The 21597-nt window shown below is 34.3% G+C and overlaps 1 protein-coding gene across 1 annotated transcript; it reads left to right on the plus strand.

Moving 5' to 3' along the window:
- Positions 1 to 9899: 9899 nt before the first annotated feature.
- On the plus strand, positions 9900 to 10367 carry LOC131039924 (SKP1-like protein 1A). The gene has a single exon (XM_057972768.2). The coding sequence runs from the start codon at positions 9900 to 9902 to the stop codon at positions 10365 to 10367; it is 468 nt and encodes a 155-aa protein (XP_057828751.2).
- Positions 10368 to 21597: the final 11230 nt, after the last annotated feature.

Below are 21597 nucleotides of genomic sequence, written 5' to 3' on the forward strand. Positions count from 1 at the left end.
AACATTAATGCAACACATAATCAATTCTACCAAATGGCCAACATTAATGCCTATAATTATCACTATCATTTCTTGGAATAAAAAGCATGCTAAATATGTTCTCTTACTTGTACATTCCACATATCTTCATAACCACATTCATGCATTTGCATATGATCTTATTGTACTTGGTGTATTTGACATCTTTAAAATTCTTATGAGTTTTCATTGCTTTAGCATGTTATTGTTTCATCAATCCTTTCTTCTAAAGCATTGTTATCTTCTATCATGACCTTTATAATGGTTCATCTTCTAACCCATTTCTTCTCTCTGTGTTTTTATTGTTTTTTTCATTCTTGAAATCTTCTTCAATGACTATAATTCCAGCTTCCATATGAAGACAAAATTTGTCTACCTCTTTCACTGTGCAAATTTTTTTTATTCTTATCTTTTACGTGTCTCTTCATCCTCATGTTATTTTCTTCTTTACTCCTTCAAATTTAGCATAGGGGACCATGACACCACAATGGGAACATCGTACCAATAGGAACCATGGCACAATGATGGCACCATGGAAACTTATTTGGGTAGTTCCACTTATCCTCCTTGGGTTACATGCAAATAAAGAACTCAAACACAAAAAAAATCACACAAAGCAAGTTTAGTCAACCTACCTCATCTACTAGGAGACCCTCCTCAATGGTTTTCCATACATTCTCCATCATAGTGAGTTGATCATGTTTTCTACATGACATTTTCCCCTCTTTCTAGACCCATAAGCACATTAAAATAAAAAGTTTGAATAAGACAAATAAATAGTGAATGTGTAACTATTTAAAGGTAATTGATCTTAAAACCCTAATTTCTTATGTTTTACCAATCTTCTCATATCTTGGGTTAGAGGACTCTAATTTTTCTGTCATTGATTACATTTGAATCATGATTCAATCCTCTATATTTAAAAATTATCATCGACTAGTGTTAGTTTCATATCAAATCTTCTTGGAATAATTTTTCATTTACTTACCTTACATAGTTTGAAGATTCAAACATGGCAACTTGTTTCTACCACATAGTGTGATAAGATTTTTTATTTTAACTAACAATGTGGTTTTGTAGAATGTGGTTCCTAAAATTGTACTAAATATACTACTTGTAGTGCCACAAAATTGCACCATTATGCAAATACATGCTTATCTAGGCCTCTGTTTTGCATTTCTAGAGTCTAAAGCCTATTATGCTTGAGCCAACTCAATTCAGTATATGTTTTTAGCTTTGGAGAGATAATGGTGCCTAAGGCAACCTACTACCCTTAGTTTGGCCCTAAATTGAAATCACACAATGATTGGATTGACTTAGTGAGAAATTGTTTCTCTTGTCAGCCTAATCTATGTTTTTTACCCCAAAATGCTTGGAATAGGTATATATGCAAGGCTTCTTCCCTCATTTTGAGATTTGTCTATCTTCTATCAACTAGAAGATGAATCTCTACCTAAATTCTATTTCAAGATCAAGGGATCAAGCATCAAGGCACTGAAGACTAGGAGTTTGTGTTATTTTTATGCATTTGTTATGGCCTTCATGATCTTCTCTTTCTAAGTCAACTACAAGTCAAAATCAAGAATCTTCATGAGCACTTCAACATGAAGAAGGCCTATGAAGGTATAAGAATTTTAATTTAGTTCTGGCCTCTACTACCTAACAACGTACTTTCAATTTCAGACCCAGTTCAATTTAATTTCAAAGCTAATTCCTAAACTAAGGTTTCACTTAGGAAAACCCCTTTCTCCACAATAATTTCCTCTCTATTTTATGTGTAGGAATAGGTGATGAAGCTACATAAAGAGTTGCAAAATAATCAGATAGAGATCCATAATCTATAATTCATTATAGTCAAATCTAAATGGAGTAGGTCGAGCTAGGTGACTGCGTGTCGAGTGTGGGTTGAGATCGGCAATTGAGTCCCTACACTTTTTCATGAAATTTGAACTATAGGTTATTTATATTCTCTAATTTTGCATACTTTTCTAGAATTGATTTTTGAGTTTGTTGTTGTCCTACACAAGTAGAAAACTATCATTTGAGCTTACTTTCTACTGATTCATTCATTCTCCCTTACAATTATATTTCACCCTTCAATTCAACAATGGAGGACCACTACATCCACTTTGTTCTTGAGGCTAGTGGATTTTGTCCATCTGAATGTCATCAAAGCTAATATAGGACTAGTTTCCTAGTTTGTATTCATTATGCTAGTGAACCCTATTTCCCACATTACATTTCGATGAACCCAAAGTGTCTTATGCCCACTTCTAATTTTTATAATTAGATTTCATTTGTATGCATTGCTGATAGGGAGATTGAGTGAGAAGTTACTCAGTAAGCCTAAATTGGTCTAATTTGTCAAGTGGACCCAAAAATATGCTTCTCTATTGTATTAAATTAGTGTTTGGAAACATCAAAATCTAACACCCACACCTCTCCTCAAACAACCACCCTATTGTGTGTTATGCAACATTGCTCTAGCATGCTTCCTCAAGTTACTCAAGTCCTCCATTAGGGCTCCAAACTCCAAAATTATGTCTTAATTGTCTAAAATTGATGGGAATAGGTCTGTTGTGTGTCTTTAAATTTCTTTTCACAAGGTTTTAAGGTTCTCCCACCCTTAGGACAATCGGGTCCATTTTTTAGTGAAAATAGGGCTAAAGGGCTACTAGCCTGTGGAGGCCTAATTGAGTGAATTTTGCTTGCATAGTATAATGATGACTATATCCATCATGAAACCTGACTTGGATGGTGCTAACAAGGTGTAAAATCAAATATTTTTATGGTTTTAGCCCCTGGAAAGTTGGTATAATGATTGTCCATATTTTTAGGCAAATAAGTAGGGTTTTGAGAGGGTTTCATCCAAGTAAAAAGGGAAGTCACTTCTAAACTACACACCAAGCCCCCAAATACTTGTAGAACGTCTACCACAAAATTTGAAACAACTCTCCATCCCTTTCCTGCATGACATTATGACAAACATTTGCTACACAAATAATTAATTGACTGTTTTATTCACTGTTACTACATTTTCATTATTTTTACTACACTTTCAAAGGTTAGAATAGCATGGAGACCTTCACCAAGGTATAAGGTAACTTAAAAACACCTTTTCAATACCTAGAGAAATATTCCAAGGCATGAACATGTTCACAAAGCAAGTTTAGACCCAAAAACTAGTGTACTTGCTGCCAGCTAGAACTAACACACACTTGCAAGGTGAAAAGCACATTGTTTGGTGCTCCAAATACATCCAAAAATCCTTGAAGACTAGTGTAGACCTTTGCCTCAAGTTTTCTCACTCAAATTGATCTTTGAGCACAAACAAGTTTGGTCTTACTCACATTGCTAGCCAAATCCATCTCCAATATGCCTAGCACATGCTCAAAAACACTTATTTCTCACAACCCTGGCCAAAATGTGCATTATTTACACTATACTTGAGCAATGTAACTTTTTTAAGTCCATCCATGGGAGCCCAAACTTGGTATTAGACAAGTTGATGCATTTTGGAGGCCAAAACCCTTGACAGGGCAGTCAAAGAACAAAAATGAAACTAATTTGTACAATCAACTTCTAAATACAAAACCAATGAAACTAATACATCAAATGCCTTAATTTGCATTGAAATAAATCTCCAACAAGTACAGTATGGAAGCAAACTATCCAGTACGGACTATCACAAGAAAGGGAGTTGAAAAAGCATTAAAAACCAGAATTTTTTATATTTCCAATTGAGAATGTCTTCAAATACAATTACCAACCCTATAAAAAGAAGAGGGAGGCATATTTATAGCATCATGATTCAGTTATGAGGTAATGTATGGACAAGAAGCTGTAGGAGGTTTTCTTTTACAATCTTGTCTTAAAAATGACAGCTTTTCCAAGCAAGAAAATAACTTTTGTTGCTCCAAATGACATTTTTGAGCAAACTAACTAATCTATCCCTCCTAGACACTTGGGAATGATTAAAAAATACTCATAAAACATGTTCCAAAACTTTCCCAACCATTTCTAGTCTTGTAAGGCAATTTCCAACTTTTTAGCCCTTTTTTGCCTAGAAGCAGAAAATTGACAAACTAAAGCCCTAAGAAGAAAAACTTGATCTCTCAAGCACAAAATGACATAAAACACTTAGAAAAGACTAAAAACAGCCTATAATAGCATTCAAAACCTATTACGAGACTCACAAACACTTAAGCATGAAAAATACCAAAAATGGAGAGTATAAGCAAAACTAGGTGCTCCTGCACCATACTCCCCCAAAGACAAAGAAGTCATGTGACTCCTTGAGGAAGAAAAGAAGAAGGAATTCCAAAATTAGAGAAATCAAACTCATGTACGCAATTGGCTTCTGAAAGTGGTTTATCTTTCCACTTGATGAGATACTCCATGTACACTTGATGGTGAGTCTTCTTGTAAACTCTTGAGTTCGACACCTTTTTAGCTTGAGGAATGGATGGAGGGGAAAAGGAAGGTCTGAAAGTGACTTGTTTACATCTGAAAATCTATCATAATCCTTAGGAATCTGACCTTTGAATGCCACAAAATCTAAAACATTGAAAATAGGAGACAAAGAAAGATCAGTAGGCAAATCAATTTTATATGCATTAGAACCATACTTAGCCAATATCTTGCAAGGACCTATCCAACTCATTTGGAGCTTGCTAGGAACTCCCTTGTGCAATCTATACTTGTTTAAATGCACCATCACAAAGTCCCCAACTGAAAATTGAACATCCCTCTTTGATGCATCCATTCTAGCTTTCACTTTTTGTGAGGTATCTTGAAGAGTCTTTCTCACTTGCTGATGAACTTCCTTCATTGATTGAGCCATGTAATCAGATGTACCACTCTTTTTCTACATGTTACTAAGATCCCTTAACTCCACGACACCCCTTGGGTACATACCATAAATAATCTCAAAGGGACTCTTACTAGTTGACTTGTTAACACTATCATTGTATGCAAATTCTGCCCGATGGATGAGCTGATCCCAACTTTGGCCATATTCCTTTGTCAAACACCTTAAGAGGTTTCCAAGAGTCCTATTGACCACCTCAGTTTGGCCATCAGTCTGTGGGTGATAAGTTGAACCAAAAGAAAGATTAGTACCCAATCTTTTCCACAATGTCTTCCAAAAATGGCCAAGAAACTTAACATCTCTATTAGAAACAATGTTGGAAGGTAAACCATGGATTCTAATCACTTCCTTGACAAAAAAATAGGCTATATGACTAGCATCATGTGTAGTTTTGCAAGGAATAAAGTGTGTCATTTTACTAAAGCTATCCATAATCATAAAGATGCTATCAAAACCAACTCGAGTCTTAGGTAAGCCTAACACAAAATCCATGCTAACACACTCCCAAGGCCTTGTAGGAATTGGAAGAGGCTGATAAAGACCAGGATTAGAAGTATTACCTTTTTCTTTATGGCAAACCATACATTACTCCGCATACCTTCTAACATCTCGCTGCATTTTAGGCCAATAATAGAAATGTTGCACCAACTCCAATATCTTGTTGAGACCAAAATGTCCACTCAAACACCCATTGGGCTTTTCTTGAATCCAATTCTCCCTCATTGAGCCTTTAGGAACACATGCCTACCCACCTTTAAATAAGAAACCATTTTGTAAAGTATAATCAGCATATTCACTATGAAAAGAATTATCAAATGCTTGGCAAACCTTATAGATGGCTACAAAATCTTCATCATCAGGATACATTTCTTTGAAACATTCTATACCAATACTTTGAACCTGTACTTCCTACACTGTTAGAAGCCTTCTACTCAAAGAATCTGCTACTCTATTGCATTGTCCTTTCTTGTGCTTAAGACTAAAAAGGTATGATTGTAAGTACTCAACCCATTTAACATGCCTATGATTTAACTTATCTTGTGAATTCAAGAAACTCAAAGCCTAATTATTTGTATAAACAACAAACTCCTTTGGAAAAAAATAGTGTCTCCACTTTCTAAGTGCTTTAACTAAAGCATAGAGTTCTGAATCATAGGAAGAGTTCTTTTTAGCATCATTCAACAATTCACTAAAGAAAGCTAGAGGTCTATTATTCCGACTCAACACTGCACCTACTATAATATTACTGGCATCACATTCAATAGTAATTAACTTGTCAAAACTAGGAAGCACTGAAACTTTACCTTAGCTCCACCTTGTATAGTATCAAGCATTGGTGCACAAATCTCACTAAACCCTCTGATGAACTTCCTGTAGAACTGTGCTAAGCCATGAAAACTTTGGACATCACTTCCTGATTTGGGTGTAGGCTAATTCTTGATGGCTTCCACCTTGGTTTTATCCATTTTCAAATCTCCACTTGAGATCACAAAGACAAGATAAACTAATTCCTATTTCATAAAATCAAACTTTTCCAAATTGATTGTTAGCTATTCATCATATAATTTGTTCAAAACAATTTCAAGATGCTTCAAATGCTCTTGTTTAGCTTTACTGAATATTAGTATGTCGTCTAATTATACCACTACAAATTTACTTATGAAATCATGAAACACTTCATTCATGAGTGTCATGAATGTACTTGGGGAATTAGAAAGACCAAATGGCATAACTAGCCACTCATAAAGACCCTCATTTGTTTTGAAAGTTGTTTTCCATTCATCACCTTCTTTTATCCTGATATGGTGATAACCACTCTTGAGATCAATTTTTGTGAAATACTTTGCACCTCCCAAACAATTCATCAAATCCTCAATCCTTGGAATATTAAATCTATACCTAATAGTGATTCTATTAATGGCTCTAGAATCTATGCATAATCTCCATGTACCTCCTTTCTTAGGTGCTAAAACAATAGGTACTGCATAAGGACTTATACTTTTTCTTATTAGATTTTGATCTAGGAGTTCTTGCACTTGTCTTGCCACTTCTTTGTTCTCCTCATGTGTCATCTTATAGGCTTCTTTGTTTTATAAAGAGGCTCTTGGTATGAATTCTATCTGATGGCTAATGGCTCTAGGAGTTGGTAAGCTTGCAGGCGTTCCATCCCTTATAATTTATTTAAAGTTATCAAGTATTTGCTGCACTTCTTGTGGTATTTCAACCTTCTTCACCTTATTTTCTTCCTTGGGTGCCACTATGAGTGAAAATCCCACTCCTTTAGCCTCTTCAAGTGTGTTAATAAACTCTTTCTTATTCACTATTAAAATATTTTGATTCTTTGAACTGCTACCCTCTTTCTCTTCATTTATAGACTGAATTTTGTATGTAACACCATCTTTTTGAAATGAGTAGGAGTTCTTTTCATCATTGTGTATGGCTTTCCTATCAAATTGCCAAGGTCTACCAAGAAGTAGATGGCAAGCATCCATTGGAAGAATATCACATAAGATCTTATCTTGATACCCTCCTATAGTAAATTCTACCCATGCTTGTTCATTGACTAGAACATGTTGCTCACTATTCAACCATGTGACTCTATAGGGATGTGTGAAAAGGAATATTTCTAGTTTGAGTTTCCTCACTACTTCTTCTGAAACTATGTTATTTGTGGATCTTGAATCAGTGACCACCTTGCATACCTTTCCCATGATCTTGTAATTAATTCTAAACAATGACTTTCTTTGAATAGGTTACTGCTTGATTGGAACCTTTATCAAGACTCTTCTCATCATCAAACTCTCACCATCTTCTGATGTTAAGCTCACTTCATGAGCTTTGTTGCTTGCTGCACTTTCTTGCACATAATTGACTTTTCTTTCACCTCCTTGTGATGAAGTGGGTTTATCTGGACATCTGTAGGTAGGGTGTCCCAACTTCAGATAGTTGTAGCATTTCATGGTGGAGAAGTAGGACCCTCTTCCTGGTCAACTAGATCTACCTCTATCTGGGTTGCTAGATCCCCTTCCTCTATAGATTCTCTTGCTATATTAATCCCCACTTTTCTCAATAAGTTTGGATTCTCCTTGGGACCTTTGATATCCTCTTCCACCAAAACTTCTTCTATGGTCACTACCATCTCTACCCCTACTGCTGCCTTTGTTGTTTTGTTCTTTCTTTTTCTTATTCTTCTCTTCCACTTTAAGTGCTAGTTAATAACACTTGTGAACTATTTGTGGACATAACAAACTCATCTCTTCCTATATGTTCGATTGTAGTCCATTCAAATACCTTGCTACTTTTATGCTCTCATCCTCTACTACTTTGGATCTCATGCATAGTTTTTGAAACTCCTCAGTGTAGCCACTGACATCTAAGTCTTTTTGTCTCAAGTTTTGTCTTTTCCTATGTAGTTGGATCTCATAGTCTTTAGGAAGATAGGTTTCTCTAATATTGGATACCATTGCTTTCCAGGTGGCTATTGGTTGCTTACCTTCTTTCACTCTTTCCTCTTAGATGAACTTCCACCAAGTTAAGGCTTCCCCTCTCAACCTTGATTTTGCTAATTTAACTTTTTGGGCTTCAGTTATTCCATGACATTCAAAATGATTTTCTATGCCTTCAATCCATTCTATGAGAGCATCTGGATCCATCTTTCCACTGAAAAGAGCCACTACCTCTAAGGTTTTACCACTCATGGCTCTCAAAGCCTTCAAGAATGGTTCTTTCTCAAGAACTGGGTCAGGTATGGGGACCTCATCTTCTATTGCTACCATTTTTCCCTTATCTCCAACCTTATCATGGACTTCTTCAGTCTTAACTTCAACTTCAACTAGTTTTGTTGCTAGTTGCTCCAACCTCTCTAAGAGTGCTTTATTTTCTTATTCTTGGTCTTCGACCTTCTTAGCTAGGGAGATTGAGTGAGAAGTTACTCAATAAGCCTAAATTGGTCTAATTTTTCAAGTGGACCCAAAGATATGCTTCTCTATTGTATTAAATTAGTATTTGGAAACATCAAACTCTGACACCCACACCTCTCCTCCAACAACCACCCTATATATCTTCTATTGCCACAACCACCCACACCTCTCACTCAAATATATCTACTATTGAATGTTCACCTAAAGAAACTAACTATAAAATAAAGCTTAAGTAAATAAAATAAAAAAATGGATGTCCAAAAGAATAACAAATAAAACTATATTTATATTTACTCAAAATAAAGTTTGGATACATACAAAAAATAAAATTCATATAAAAATTTAAGGTAACTACATTACATAAAATTAAAATCTTAGTTAATAATATATTTATAAAGTATATTACTAATTAAAAATCACCTTCCAAGAAAACTAATTCACAAAAGAACATAAATCATACTATTACACCTCACCTCTTACTATCTCTAATTACACTTCTAAGCTTACCAACATCAAATAATAAAAGCATAAATGGTCAACACCTAAAAAAAACCTAAAACATAACACCTCTCAAGACAACATAAATCACGCTCCTCACCTTTTACTATGGGTAATCAAAGCATAACAGGTCAACATGAAAAAAACGCTAAAACATAACCACCTCCCGAAACAACATAAATCATTTTATTACACCTCACCTCTTACTATCCATAATGAAAGCATAAGTGATCAACATGAAAAAACCCCAAAAACTTAACCAACTAACTAATATCCAAGCTTTTATAGACTACATGGCAAGACAAGATAAAACACACTATTACACCTCACCTATTATTATCAATAATTATACCTCTAAACTTCACCAATATCAAATAATAAATATCAAAACCTAAAACTTAACAACCACCTCCCAAATGAAAAAACTAATCCCTAAACAGCATAAACAAAAAATACCCTATATATACCAAATTACATAGCGAGTTTCCCCAACAGCATAAACAAAAATATCCCCTATTTATACCAAATTACATAGCGAGTTTCCCCAACCTTTTTTTGTCAATCCCTTCTGTAACATTCCCTTCGAGACAGGCATGGCGGAGGATCCCACTGCAGCCATGGCGAAGGAATGTAAGGTGAGATTGAAGAGTTCGGATGACACTATTTTTGAGGTAGAGTATGCGGTAGCCATGCAGTCGCAGATGTTAAAGAACGCTCTGAGTGACACCGGCACGGACGGCACCGTGCCTTTGAACAACATTTCCAGTGAAATAATGGCGAAGGTGGTCGAGTACTGCGCATATCATGTTAATGCCGCCAACACCATCTCGGAGAAGGATGTGAAGATATGGGATCAGGAGTTCGTGAAGGACCTTGATCAACCAACCCTTTTTAATCTCATCATGGCCACCCAGTACCTGGTTATACACAATCTTCAAGATTTAATATGCCAAACTGTAGCAGACAGGATTAAGGATAAAAGCGCAGAAGAGGTCAGAGAGATATTTAACATACAAAATGACTTGACTCCTGAAGAGGAGGAAGAAATCAGGCATATTTAACATACAAAATGGGCGTTTGAGGAAGAAGGCTGGCCTGAAGTTCAGGAAGAAGTCAGGTGTGAAGGTTGAAAACATGGTACTTACGCTTTGTTGTCAAGTAACTTTATAATGAGTTTTATAATGAGTTTCTGTGCTTCAAGAAGTTATGGGTTTTATTTGATACTGGAATTATCCTGATTTAGGTGATAAGCTGATTAGGGTTTGGATTGTTTTGAGCAGATAAATCTGAAATGCTACTTTTCATTTCTTTTTTTATATAATTTGAAATTATTAAATATCAATTGTTCTGATATTTTCTATCAAAAAATATTATTGATTAATATTTTTTATATAAATTTAGTTAATGTGTTTATGTTTTATTTTAGGTTTTAATAATGGTATAGACATATATTCAGACATAATGATTGTTATTATTTAATTTAAGAATGTTGGGTTTTATTTGGTATTGGTATTTTCATGTTCTGTTGGACTTGTAATTGGTATTTTCTTGCTCTATTGGACTTGGTATTGGTATTTTTCTGCTCTATTGGACTTGATGTTGTTTTAGTTTTAAGTTGACAATATTTTAGGAAAGGGAATAGTGCATGTTTTCTTTTAGTTTTTTTCTAGTTGTTTTCTGAAGATACATCAAATGCTACTTGGGGTTTCTTCAAAACTGTTATTGATTCAGATCTATTGATTGGTATTCTTTAATCTAGAAACTTACAAGGTTTATTTGATATTAGTATTTTACTAATGTGCTAGAATTAATGTTGTTTTAGGTCATAATTTTACAATATTTTAAGAAAGAGACGAGTGTATGTCTTTCCGGTATGTTTTCTTTCAATTATTTTGTATGATTAGTATTTTTGATGTTAGTGTGGTTAATATGTTCATGTTTCTATTGATTGGTATTTTTTACTTTAATAATGTTGGGTTTTATTTCAAAGTGGTATTTTCCTGTGGGACATAATATTGTTTTAGGTCATAAGTTGACAATATTTTAGGAAAGAGAATATTGTATGTTTTTTTTCAAATGTTTTTTGAAGATGCGTGTCAAATGCTAGATAATTGCTCTCAATTGCTCTTAGAATTTTTGCTGATATTGGTATTTGACTCTGATGTATTGATTGGTATTCTATAATCTAGGAATTTATGGGCTTTATTTGGTGCTAGAATGTGCATTTTCTATTGGACTTATGCTCTTGTATGTCATTAGTTGACAACATTTTTAGAAAAAGACAAAGATATGTTTTCTTTCAATCGTTTTGTGAAGATACATCTCAAATGCTATTTTTTCTTTTCAATGCTAATATAATTTAAAATTACTAATATCAAGTCCACTATGATTTTATGTATTTATTTTGTGAAGATACATTTCAAACACTACTATTTGTTTCCAAAATTGATATAATTTAAAACTACTATTATCAACTAGGCTCATCTTTTATGTTGGAATCATTTTTTATTAAGAGAAAAATAGGTTTTGAAACCCTGCACAACATTTTTTGAAGGGACCTAGAACCCTTGGAATTTACAAGAATCTGAAACCCACTACATAGAACAAAGATGCAACAAAATGTCACTCAAGTAACTATCAGCCAACCCACAACCATACAAACATAAGCTAATCATAAAAGAACTAGCTGCAACAATCAACAAAGGCCTCCAATTGGCAACTCCAACCCACTTCCGCAAAACTCCGAAGAAGTGTTTCACATGATCTAACTCCACCTATAAGAAGCCAAAGAGAACATAAGCCTTCACAAAGCCACTTTCAACCTCTCCCACAAGGCCAACCACCCACTCCACAAGAGTAGTGCAAATTACCAATAGACTGAGAGACAAGCCCCAACAATCACATAGAAAGACTCAAATACTCCAAACACAGACCAAACCTTCCAAACAAAAACCAAAACCTAGCATAATTGCCACCTACAAAGTCCTAAGATAAGAAAACACACACCCATAAGAACAAAATCCAACCCAAACAATGTCAGAAAGATCATCCTTGAAATGGTTCCAACAACAATACACCAATCAATAAGAACCTAAATGACCACAACAACCAATGAACCACCAAGAACTGAATAAAAAGATAGCAACCATAAAAGCCAGTAAAAGAAAAATTCACCAAAACCTTCCATAGCAACAACGTCAGCTGAACTCATGGAAACAACCTTTGCAAAGACATAGAGCAAAGAAACCTAGGAATCATAGAAGGAAAAATGACTGCCACACCAGCAGTTCCATTCACCATAGGGACAACCACGTCCACAGCTAGATAGAGCCAGACACAGCAGAAGGAACCCACAACCATGTACACGACCAAAAAATAAAGGGAACCAAACATCTCATAAATAGAGGTAGAGATATACTCTGGACCCCCAAAAAAAATCATCTGCATCGTCATCCGAATCCCTTATGTGCCATATCACAATGTTATTGATTAATCTTTTTATATTATTTTAGTTAATTTGTTCATGTTTTTATTGATTAATATTTGTGTTTTAGTAAAGGTACATACATATATTCAGATGTATTTATTGGTAATATTAATCTAATAATTTTGGGTTTTATTTGACTGTTTTTTTTTTGTTTCTTAGGCTTAATGCTATTTGAAGTCATGAATTGCTAGTCTATGCTTCCTTTTGATTGTTTTGTGAAGTTTAGGTTGACAATATTTATGGGTGGGGCTAGTGTATGTTTTCTTTCAATTGTTTTTTGAAGATACATATCAAATGCTATTATGTTTTTTCCAAAACTGATATTTGAAATTATTTTCTTTTACGAATTTTACTGATTGAGATGTATTGATTTATATTGTTTAATTTAAGTATTAATGGGTCTTACCTCATATTGGTATTTTCTTATCCTACTTGACTTCATTTTATTCTAGGTCATAAGTTGAAGATATTTTAGAAAAAGGATTAGTATGAGTTTTCTTTCACTTGTTTTGTGAATATACATCTCGAATGATACTATTTTTCTCCAACGCTGGTATTATTTGAAATTACTAGTATCAACTAAACTATTTTCTATCAAAAATTATTGATTAACATCTTTGATATTCATTTAGTTAATGTGTCCATGCTTTTATTTATTAGTATTCTTTAATTTAAGCTTACTATTAACCACTAAATTATTGGTTCATATGTATTGATTGGTATTCTTTAATCTAGGAACTCATGGGTTTTACTTGATACTATTATTTCCCTTGACTACTCCACTCAATATGGGTTTAGATCAATAGTTAATATGTCCATATTTTTATTCAATAAACTCTCTTAGTTTTAAATATTTGCGAATGCATATATTCAAATGCATTGATTGGTGCTCTTTAATCTAAGAAGGCTGAATCAATAATTTTTTTATGTTAATTTAACATTATTAACATTATTGTGTGATTGGGTTTTCTGTATCAAAGCATATATTATGATAATTAGAAGATAATTTTTTACTTATTAAAAAAGAATAGATAAAAATAGTCACACTTTAAAAGTTTGAATCAAAACCTAAAGCAACACTAAATATTTTTTAAAATCTATGTTTTATTTCAAATGGTGAAAATAATAAACAAATTTGTTTGATTCTATTGTTAATTGATTACATTTATTTAATCTAAATAGTTTATACTCAAGGTCCATCTTATTCTTATCAAGCTCATCTTCTTGTTTTTTCTCAATTTTCAAAATATTAGTATCTATGTCAATGGGACCTTGGTCTGATAGTGAAGTTGAAATGTTCTTAGTGAGCCCAATAGGAATCAAGCCTTGATGAGTGCAAGACTCTCACATGAAAAAGGGATGAGTTTGGGATGTTCCTCACACTAATTTGGTGGAATGTATTCCCCTTAACCCTTAATCCTTAGCTCTTAGCTCAAGAGGTTGAACTAAACGGTCAATTCCCTATCTAATAGCTAAAATGAATTTGTGGACAAAAGATACTGGTAAGCAATGTCATTTTAAGTGATATTTGTTTTATTTTGTTTTGTTGTTGTATATATTTAGTGATGAGGAGAGCCTACTAAAAAAAATTGTAGACTATTTCGTCAAATTAATAAAAGAATGTCATTAATGATTGTTAAATACATTGTGAACTTTCAAAAAAACATATTTTAGTTTTCTAAAAGTGATCACACTATAGTTTGTAGGGATCTATGGTATGTGTAGCTTGCTAAAAGTCATTATTTCTAACAAGTAGTCCAATAATAAGTACACAACTATTGATTCTATATGTCAAAGATTTTACTATCAAATATCTACTTTCTAAATAGTTAAAATTTTGTGGAACCTCAATCTCATAAAAGAAGGGAAGAGTAGCATAGATTATATGTTTATAATTCATAATGATGGTTGCTTTGCTTTTGGATTTTACTATCTATTGCTTTTTGGATTTTACTATGTGTGATTTTGTTTGCATTGATATTTCAGATCACAAACTATGATTAATCGTCCAATGAGATAGCTGTAGCAGAAAATCAAGAAGAAAAAAGATAATGCTTACATATTTTGAAACATCTTATCTATAGAAAACTAATACTAAGTATCATTTAAAATCTTGATCATATAAGTAATGAAAAAAGCTGATTGATATATATATAAATGTAGAAAACTGATTCTAGGAATAACCCCATGAATCCCAATTACAACACCCCGATATACAATTTCAATTAAAATAACACAACTATATTTCATTCAATCAAATATCCGTTACAATGTTATTTCTCACATTCAATCTTTTTCCCACTAGTATTTTCTCACTGGGCCGAGTTTGTAACCTTTACATTGTTTCAGTTTATTCTAACTACTTCCCAGCTGCACCTAGTCCTCCGTTCCAGCAATTACACATTCTTCTCTCTACAATCTAATGTAAATCTAGTGTTCTTTGCTAAATCTTGCCCCAAATTCCTCTTCCAAATTCAAACCTCATTTGTGATATATGTGGTTTCTTACTTTCTTCTGAACCCAAATTGACGATTTCGAATCATACCAATTGGGATTTATACTTACTTTTTTCTTGACGCATTGTATTCCCCTGTCCTCAATGCATCCTCCCAACCAGACAAATTAAACTGAAAATGATTATTTGGTTTTAATTCTGCGTAGAAAGAATTACTGGCACCTCCGAGCGTTGCCTTTTCGAGGCTGCTCTTTCTTCTTCTCTCTCTTTTCACACTCCCAATGCAGATCAAACTCGGAACCCTTCCCTTCAATTTTGGCATTAATGTCTCATTTATTTCTTTATAACTTTATCACACCCACACTATACAAGTCAACCCTTCCATTCTTCTTCAGCTAATGTTATAATGCTACCCCAAAAAAAGCATTGGTAAGAAAAATATCCAAAAAAATATTTGTAAGAGAAACAAAAACGAGAATTTCTTGATGAACCTTCAGCCGAAAACTTCTTCAAACCTCAAATCTCAGAAAATGCTAGAAGAATTGAAATTCAGATACTTCTATATCTCCGTACAAGTTGCTGGAGCCATTTGCGTGCTTCTTCCATCTGTTGAAAGGATTAATAGTTTGCATTTCCATGACGACGAGTCAGGAGATGATGCAGCGAAGACACTTTCAGTGCTTGTTAAGAAATGCATTACCCTGGAGGATTTCAAATTCTCCTCAAGTGACATTAGGTACACGAGGTGTTGAAGCTTTATTAGGACCTTTGAGCGAAGGCAGCAGGTTGAAAATGCTCGATTCAACAGATAACATGTTTGGGACAAAAGGTGGGGATCTTCCGAGGGAAATCATCTCTGGACATCTAGGTCTAACGGAAGTTTACTTTGGCCGTATGAATCTTAAGGATGAAGGTGTAATTGCCATTGCCGATAGCCTCAAGGAGGCAGCTCCATCTCCAAGACTTCTTATGATTGGAGAAAATAATATCACTTCAAAAGCAGGTCCAGCTTTTGGCAGCATGCCTTGCTGTAAAAGACTTCCTGACAAACTTTTATGCAGGAGATAACAAACTGAAGGACGATGGATCAATTATAATATGCAAAGCAATTTCGAGAGGTCACGAGCAGCTTAAAGTACTTGATTTGAGAGAAAATGTAATGATTCTTATTGGGGCTAAGGCTGATGTGGGTGCTGTTGCAAATAAGCCTGATTTCAGTCGGCTTTTTCTTGGTGAGAATTTCATCACTAATAATGAAATTAAGATTCTGCACTTCGAAGTAACAGTTAACACCACAACAGATTTTGATGTCAAACTTATTTGGAAAGTCCTCGAAAACAAGGCTAATTCTTCTTAAGTAGGACTTAAGCTTTCTCTTGTAATAATCTCATGCCATTCATATTTTTTTTCCTTGAACATATAGTCTGATGTACTAAAGTAATAATAGCACTAAGTATATATGTGTAAATGATCACCGTTTCCAATATGTTCCTTTCATTGATTTCAATATTTATTAATTAATGGGTACCAATTATGGTGAAATTATATTTTACATGGGTTTCACATGATTCTACGTTATTTAAATATATAACATGTAACATTGTAAGTCAAGATGAATTAATTGATTTCAAATACTAATTGTACAACTTCAAGGACAGATTTTAAATGTTTAAGTATGGTAGATATTATGTTGGGGAACCTCATTACTTCAAAGCATTAATTGAATTGGCTTTTGATGTCCACATATTAAACAAAAATAATCATAGATTTTGGATTGACAGAAATGGATAAATGTAAACGTTCTCTCCTTATGATTCTCAGTTTATTATCATTTTTGTTGTTGGGTGGTGCACCCCTTTTGGTATTTCTCTCCCTTTGCTTTGAACAAAATGAAGTTAAACCTGCAACCATGAACATGGGTACTATTGTTTCTTATAACACTACTATTGGAAGTGTGGCTAGGAAGGCCATTGAACTGGATTTGGAAGATGTGAATAATGATAAAAATTTTCTTAATGAAACTCAACTTGGGCTTATGATGATGGACTGCAACTGCACTGCTTCTATAGGTACTATGGTAGGTATGTTTAATATTTTTAAAATGGATTACTCATATCAAATACAAGTGTATATCATTCTGCTACAAAAAACAACCACATGCAAAGATGTTTAACACAAAATGGGTTAAAAGCTAGCAAGCAAGAACATAAGAACGGTCAAGAGGTCTTTAGAAATGCACTAAAAGATATAAATATACTAGAAGGATATGAATTAAAGTAAGTCATTTAAGAATCTGAAACTAAGAATGCGTGAAGGGGATTCAACCAAAGTGATCAAACATGTATAGGAAGGGGAAGGAGAGAATGGCAATCAAGAGTTTGATGATTCTACAAGTTTAGGAGCAAACAATTTCATCACAAAATAGGGTCCATAATTCACCATTCTACACAATATTGCAGTCTTGAACGAGGTAAAATGATTGGCTTTTGTTGATCCAAAAGTACATAATCTTAGCACAAGTCTGAAAAATTGTTCTATTTCTTCATGGAATATAGTTACCATGTTGGTTATGCTAAAACCCATAAATAACTACTCATAAACATAAAAAAAACCTTCCTAAGATATTGTGAAGAATGCCCTTATACAGTACCTTTTCCTTGCCTCTTTCTAGGTGTACACTTGAGGAATTTAATTCCTTCAATAACCTATAACCAGTTCAATTCACTTTCAGGGTGCTTTGAAGATCAATCTTTTGTTACTCCTAAGAAGATTCAACAAGATGTCGAAATGATGAGCTGTCCTTATTTGTTTTACACAATAATTGGATACATGAAAAGGTCTTTGTAATATGCTATCCTCAAGCCCCTACATCTCGCTCTACGTTCAATTAATTCTATATGAAAATAAGGGCATCATTCCCTCTTTGAAAGAACAAAAGAGGTTATTGCATTGAATGCCCATTTTGACATATTTATTTCTCCAACCAAATCAACTTGAATATAGCCATTTCTCCGTCATATGCTTACAAATAGTCTTCATTCTCTTAAAAATGTTTTTGGGTTATTGTGCTAACTTAACCCCTTAATCATCTCCAAAGCTTTCAAGAAGATGCCTTCGTTATTTTCTCAAATGCGTTCAATCCCTTCCCTAGTCATCATGTGGCATAGAGTAATCAATGTCTTCATAAATATTTCCATTTTTCTATAGTCTTATGGCTGCCATATATCTCATGATTGGCAGCTCTTCAAGTCTGCACTTTCGATTTTAATTGTGACAACTATTAATGCCTATAATTGTCACTATCATTTCTAGGACTAACAAGCATGCTATGTATGTTGTCTTACTTGTACTGTCCAAATTTATTCATAACTAAGTCCATGAATTTGGATATGATCTGACTGTACTTGGTGTCTTTGCCATCTTTACTGGGCTTATGAGTTGGCATTTCTTCATCATGTTATTGTTTCATGAAGCCTTTCTTCTAAAGCACTATTATCTTGTATGATGACCTATGTTCTAAACACTGAGTTTAGGTTCATGTGTTGATAATAGATATCCATGTTACTTTTATATCTTATTGACATTTTGAATAATGATCCAATAGAATACTCTGTTTCAATGTTGCTTTGTCTTACTTTACAACGGTTCATCTTCTAACTCATTTCTTCTCTCTATTTTTTAACTATTTTTTTAATTCTTGAAATTCTTCTTCAATGATTCTAATTCCACCTTTTGTATGAAGACAAACTCTATCTACCTCTTCCATTGTGCAATATTTTTTTATTCCTATCTCTTGCACGTCTTTTCATGCACACTCTATTTCATTCTTTGCTCCTTCGCATTCAACATAGGGGACCATGGTGCCCCTATGGAACCATGGTGCCAACAGGAACCATGGCACCCTGATGGCACCATGGCAGTCTATCTGGGTAGCTCCACTTGGCCACATCGGGTTACATGCAAATGAACAAATCAAAAACAAAAACAATCACACAAAGCAAGGTTAGTTAGCCCACCTCATCTATTAGATCCTCCTCAACGGTTCACCTCCGAATCTCCATCCTAGTGGGCTGATCTAGTTTTCTACATGACATTTTTCCCTCTTGGTAGACCCTTTTGCATATTAAAACAAAAAGTATAAATAAGACAAATGATAAAGGTAATTTCTCTTAAAACCCTAATTTCTTATGTTTTACCAATCATCTCACATCATGAGCTAGAGGACTCTAATTTTTGTGTTGTTCATTATGTTGGAATCAATTATTCAATCCACTATTTTCCAAATTCTCAATGAGTAGTGTTAATTTCCTATCAAATATTATTGAAAGAATTTGTCATTACCTACCTTACACAATTTGAATATTTGAACATGACACCCCAGTTCTACCTCCTAATTAGTAAGTAGATATAGCTACTAAGAATACCAGTAGATTTTTAAATTCAACTAATAATGTGGTTTTGTAGAATGTGGTTCCTAACATTACACTAGCGATACTACTTGTAGTGTCACAAAATTGCACCTTTATGCAAATTCATTCTTATCTAGGCCTCATTGTAGGATTTTCTAGACTTCAATGCCTAGTATGCTTGGGCCAACTCAATTCACTATATGTGTATATGGTGAAAATGGATAACAATAACAACAATATTGAAAGGCTAAATGGATTCAACCACAAAACCCTAGCCTAACAATCAACAAAGATCCACCATAACATATGAAGATTACCTAAGACAATGCAAATCACATGAAATCACAAAGATTATACCATCACATGTCCAATAGGGTTTTGATCTCCATTCTTCCTATCTCCATTGATCTTTCTTGATATATTTGCTCTCAGATTTTATATGCACAAGAGCTCAACAAAGAACGGAATGTGGTTGCAAGTAGGATCATAGTGTCATCAAAATGATCAAATAGTTAGTGTTTGATAATGAAGAAAGCATCTCCTTATATAGAAGACACTATATGAAATGGAGGGATAAGATTGAGAGGTGTAAAAGGAGGTCGGCTATGATTAGAGGGTAGGTAAAAGAAATAATAAAATAATGAAAGGGGTAGGTAGTGTATGAATTAAGAGATGAATGACATGTGTCATGGGTAGAAAAGGTTAATGAATGAATTAAATAAATAAAGATTTATTTAATTAATAGAAGAAGTCGGATCAATTAAATAAATAAAATATTTATCTAATTTAGGAAAAGGATAATTTAAATAAATAAATGTATTTATTTAAATGAGAAATAAGGCTAGAAGAGGATAAATGAATTAATTAAATAAATAAAGATTTATTTAATTAATAGAAGAATTAAGCTTAGATAATTAAATAAATAAAATATTTATTTAATTAGACAAGACAATTTTGGGTGTCTACATTTTGCCCCTCTTTGAGACAATGCGGCTTGGCGCGTTGTTTCAAAGAAGATAAGATGGACTGATACAGAGTTGCCCCAGGATGGGAATGATATGCCCCCTCGAGAGATTGGATGAAAATGTTTGGAAAGGTTGCAGACAATCTCTTGATAAGAAAGACGGGATAGAATGGACTGACCGGATAAAGTGACAGAGTCACGGGATAATGAAGACTGACTCGGGAGGCGAGGGCTAGGGTAGGCTATAAGATAGACCACGGGGGAAAATACATCCTCATTGTCATCTACACATCCACGAGAGCATATTGCAGAGCAAAGATTGAGCAGCAGCAATCAGCAGCGATGGCCTTCACTCACAGATTTGACCACGTTCGTCGATTCCAGAGGCCAGCAGAGGCAGGAGAGCCGGTAAGTACCACCAAACCTCCTTGTACTTTGACGCATTTAATTTTATCATTAATGCATGCCGAATAGGATAATAAATGTGCTTAGACTAGGGTCCCAAAAATGTCAAAAAATGTTGAAGCGCGTCTGCGTTGGTGCTAGGCGCGTCTGTGTTCACTAGGCGCGTCTGTGTTCACTAGGCGCGTCTGTGTTTGTGCCAGGCACGTCTATGTCTGGACCTACGTCTGTGTCAATTGTGGCCGCGTCTGTGATGGATAGGCACGTTTGTGCCAAGAAGGCACATCTGTGTCTCTCAGGCATGTCTGTGCAGAGCATAGGCACGTCTATGTCGGGCAGGCACGTCTGTGCAGTCCTAAAGCGTGTTTATGTCATGTAAGCATGTTTGCGTTGAAAAAGTATGAATTTGCATCTTCTAGGTCAAATCGGCAGTTCTGTGATGAACATACGCTATCGATTGGATAAGCTGCTGAGAGGATACACTCAAGCAGGTCCTCTAGAAAGACTAGGATAGATTAAGGCACTTTGTGATGAATAGTGAGTACCAAGATAGAGTACTTTGTGATGAGCAGGG

This window comes from Cryptomeria japonica, chromosome 7 (assembly GCF_030272615.1).
Source record: "Cryptomeria japonica chromosome 7, Sugi_1.0, whole genome shotgun sequence".
Lineage (NCBI taxonomy): Eukaryota > Viridiplantae > Streptophyta > Pinopsida > Cupressales > Cupressaceae > Cryptomeria > Cryptomeria japonica.

Excerpts from the sequence above, each read along its gene's own strand:
- LOC131039924 (XM_057972768.2), top strand. The coding sequence starts at position 9,900 with ATGGCGGAGGATCCCACTGCAGCCATGGCGAAGGAATGTAAGGTGAGA.